A 3,995-nucleotide genomic window follows, 5' to 3' on the forward strand; every position below is an offset into this window, starting at 1 on the left:
ATACTTGTCTAATTAGATTTCCTTTTATTAAAAAACTCATAATAAATAGCTAAATAAGTAATTTGTGTTAGAGTTTTATAGAAATTCTTTAAATATATCCTTATATGATAGAGTTTTATTAAAAATAAAATAGTAATTTGTGACAGAGTTGTATAGAAATTATTTTATTTTTTTCTAGATATATCCTTATCTAATTAGATTTAATTTTATTAAGAAACTCATAATATATAAAAGCTAATTTGTGAAAGATTTTTAGAAAAAATATTTTATTTTATATACCAATTAATGAATATTTTTTATTTTAACAATTCTTTTTTTATTAAAAAATTCTTAATAAATAGATAAATAGATTTCCTTTTATTAAAAAACTCATAATAAGTAGATAAATAAGTAATTTGTGTTAAAGTTTTATAGAAACTCTTATAAAATCTCTTTTTGTATCAATTAATAAGTAATTTTTTTATATTAATAATACTTATCTAATTAAATTTTCTTTTATTAAAAATTCATAGTAAATAGATAAATAGGTAATTTGTGTTAGACTTTTATAGAAACTCTTTAAGTATATCTTTGTTTGGTGTGATAGAGTTTTATTGAAAATAAAATAGGTAATTTGTGATTGAGTTTTATAGAAATTATTTTATTTTCTCTAAATATATCTTTTTCTAATTATATATAATTTTATTAAGAAACTTATAATAAAAGTTAATTTGTGGAAGAGTTTTAGAAAAATTATTTTATTTTTTATATCAATTAATAAATATTTTTTATTTTAATTATTGTTGTCTAATTAGATTTTCTTTTGTTAAAAAATTCATAATAATAAATAGATAAATAGGTTAATTTAAATTTTATTAGTTAAATTTTAGTTTTATAGCTTTTTTATTTTATTTTTATTTTATAAAAACTTTTTTCATATCATCAATTGATAAATATTTTTTTATATAAATAAATAAATATTTAAATACTGAAACTCTGGAATTCTGAATTTTTAAAATTTTCAATTTCTATAAGGTCCTCCTTTTTCCATAGCTCTATTTACAGGCTTATTGGATTAATAGGATGATGACATGTGTACTCTCCTTATAATGACATAATTATAACTGGGTATTGTGATAATTATCCTTAAAAAATAACTATTCTTTTTTTTATTAATTAATAAATAATAAATAAATACTAAAATACTTTGTACATTTAATAATAGTATAGATATATATATACACACATTTATATATTTATTATTGGACGCAACAAATTGCCAAAAGTTACGGAATTAGCATACATAATGCTGAGTTGTATAATCAGGAAATAGAGAGAATTTTGCTAATTGCATAATTTCCTTTACATGTACTCTTTAACTAATAATAGAATGGGTCATTAAATTTGAATTTTTACATTGATAACATGGTCAAAGAGTTACCTGGCAACTACTCTCTCATACGCATTTTAATACATAAATTTTCCCGATCACATAGAAATGAAAAATACAACAGAAGTTTAGGATAAATGCAATGAATTGTTAAGATCAACCCCAAATTTATTTTATTGAATTCATCCTCAACAGAACGAAATTCTTATCAAGTCCACGTAGATTCAAGATATTTCATCAAATTTTAAAATATTAATTCATCAACATAAATATTAATGGTTCCAATAACTAATAAATCAAATATTCCTGATCACATAGAAAAGCTATGACAATCAAATTTCTAAGATAATGGTTCATCACCATAAACATTAATGATTCCAATAACACTAATTAATCAAATTACCCATTTCAATACATAAGTATTCCTGATCACATAGAAATGCTACTGAAAAATACTACATTATCAAATTTCAAGATGCTACTAGTTCATCACCATAAACATTAATGATTCCAATAACTAATTAATCAAATCACCACCTCTACTACTGCTTAAACCTTGGTGCAATCAGTTGGCTTGAAAGAAACCTTCTTGTTCACAAGGTCATACCCAACCAACAAGTTCATCTGGGACAAGTTCCCGAAGATGGCAACAGAATCAGCAGGGACAATGGCTAAGCAAACCACGCCATCAGACACCTCGATGAAGGTGCTCGACGCCGGCAAATCCACGTCAGCACCGGCGAAGTGAAACGTCACGGTTGGAGCATCAAAGCCATCGCCTTGAGTTGCATAACAGAGGCCGAATGGCGCTACCGAGTCTTGGGCTGTAGCTTGGATTGCAGCAGCCAAAGCCGACGCTAAATCGCTGTAGAAATCCTGGGGAAGATACGTAAGGGTTGTCCCTGAGTCAATAATAATGTTACCCTCATCGGCACCGGCTTTGGATTCAGATGAGGACTTGTAGGGCAAGGTACTGTTACCAACTGTGACACCCTCCAGGGTAAGATGGTAGTATGTTTGAGGTGTCTTTGAGACCAAGGGGGTTGAGACCACCCCAGACCCTGAAACTATGGCATTGGTACCAAAATTGATCTCACTTGTGACACTAGAAGCTGCATTCAATGGTACTAAGCAATAAGAGAACAAGCCCTTGATGTTGTCACCCAATTGGTTCACTATTGACAGTGGGCCCCCTCCTAGACCTATTATCCCAGAGGTGGACTCATTGAAGGTGCCCTGATTCTCACGTCCACACCCAAAAACTACCTTTGGAACAGAGACCGGGTGTCCAGAAGTGGAACCAAAAATGAATGTTTCAACAGCAAGATCACCATTGCTATAGGATTGATCCCCATATGACATTTTATACTGACATACGTCGCTGTTACAAGTATGGGTGTCCAAGGCTTCACATGGTTGAGAATCGCACGTTAAGGGTTGGTAAGTGGAAGAATCTTTGGGATTGAACATGGGGGCATCTTGTTGGAAACAATCACTACAAGGTTGGCATTGTGTCCATAGAAGGTCACTTCCTGTATCAGCAATGCCAATCATGTTAACGGGTGGGGTTCCCATCGACAAATTCATGAGGTACTCACCACTGGTAGCTATAATTTGAGATTGGATTGTGTCTTCAGATTTTGAGGTGGGGCTGAAATGGACAGCACGGAGAGTTGAGCGAGTAAAAGCTTTGCGAAGACGGTCAAAACGGGTGTCCGATGGGTTGTAGAATGGAGAGAGACGAGAGTCACGGTGTATGAGGTCAACGGTGAAGCCACCACCACCATTGCTGGCCTCAACAACTGAAAGATTAATGATGTATGACACAAAGAAAGTAGCATACAAGAGAGCAGATAAGTTGAAGAGGGTGGTGGCAGCCATGACCAGAGTTAGAGAGAGGAGTCTGAGAGATAATGGGATGAAAAAGGAGCTTTAGAATTGCACAATTTATAGCTACAGAGAGGGTGATTGTTTCCTAAATTGGAAAGATTTTATTAGGCGCCTTATTTATGTTTTTTAAATTGGAAAGATTATATATGTTAGGCTCGTAATTTTTGCGCATTGATTTAGTCCCATAATACTGGGACGGATTTAGATTTTTAGTTGACCACCCAGTCTCTTATCACAAGAATTAGATTATACTTAAAAGAGAGCTATCAAATTATGATTTCATCAATTCTTTTTGAAGTGTTTGATATCTTTAAATTAAATGCTAAGGATATATTGTGATCCTTTTGCTCGATTGAAACATCTTAATCAAAATAATTTTTGATATGCAAAAGTAATTAAATATTGAGTAAGTTACACTCACGCCATTCGAAGTTTGAATTTATTACACCCGGTTGATTAACTAAGAAGACATTAAAATAAATAAATCAAAAGAAATGTCACTTATGCCTTTCAAATTATAATATTCAAAAATTAAAATATCTTGAACAGTTTAAATTCCATTTTACTCTTGTATATGCAAAGTATTGCTTTTCAGAAAATTCGTTCCCCACGCCTACCCAATCTCTCTCTCTGCACCTAACCCATATTAGGGTTTTTTTTATACAAAATCGAAGGAATCTCTTTGATTTTGTATGAACATGTGTAATATTCACTTTCCTTTCGAAAATAGTCATCA

The 3,995-nt window shown here is 31.2% G+C and overlaps 1 protein-coding gene across 1 annotated transcript; it reads right to left on the reverse strand.

Annotated features, from left to right (window-relative positions):
• Positions 1–1,918: 1,918 nt before the first annotated feature.
• On the reverse strand, positions 1,919–3,250 carry LOC132310025 (aspartic proteinase CDR1-like). The gene has a single exon (XM_059808265.1). The coding sequence runs from the start codon at positions 3,248–3,250 to the stop codon at positions 1,919–1,921; it is 1,332 nt and encodes a 443-aa protein (XP_059664248.1).
• Positions 3,251–3,995: the final 745 nt, after the last annotated feature.

This window comes from Cornus florida, unplaced genomic scaffold (assembly GCF_030987335.1).
Source record: "Cornus florida cultivar Cherokee Brave unplaced genomic scaffold, ASM3098733v1 CherokeeBrave_3.0.0_Hap2_Chr05, whole genome shotgun sequence".
Taxonomy (NCBI): Eukaryota; Viridiplantae; Streptophyta; class Magnoliopsida; order Cornales; family Cornaceae; genus Cornus; species Cornus florida.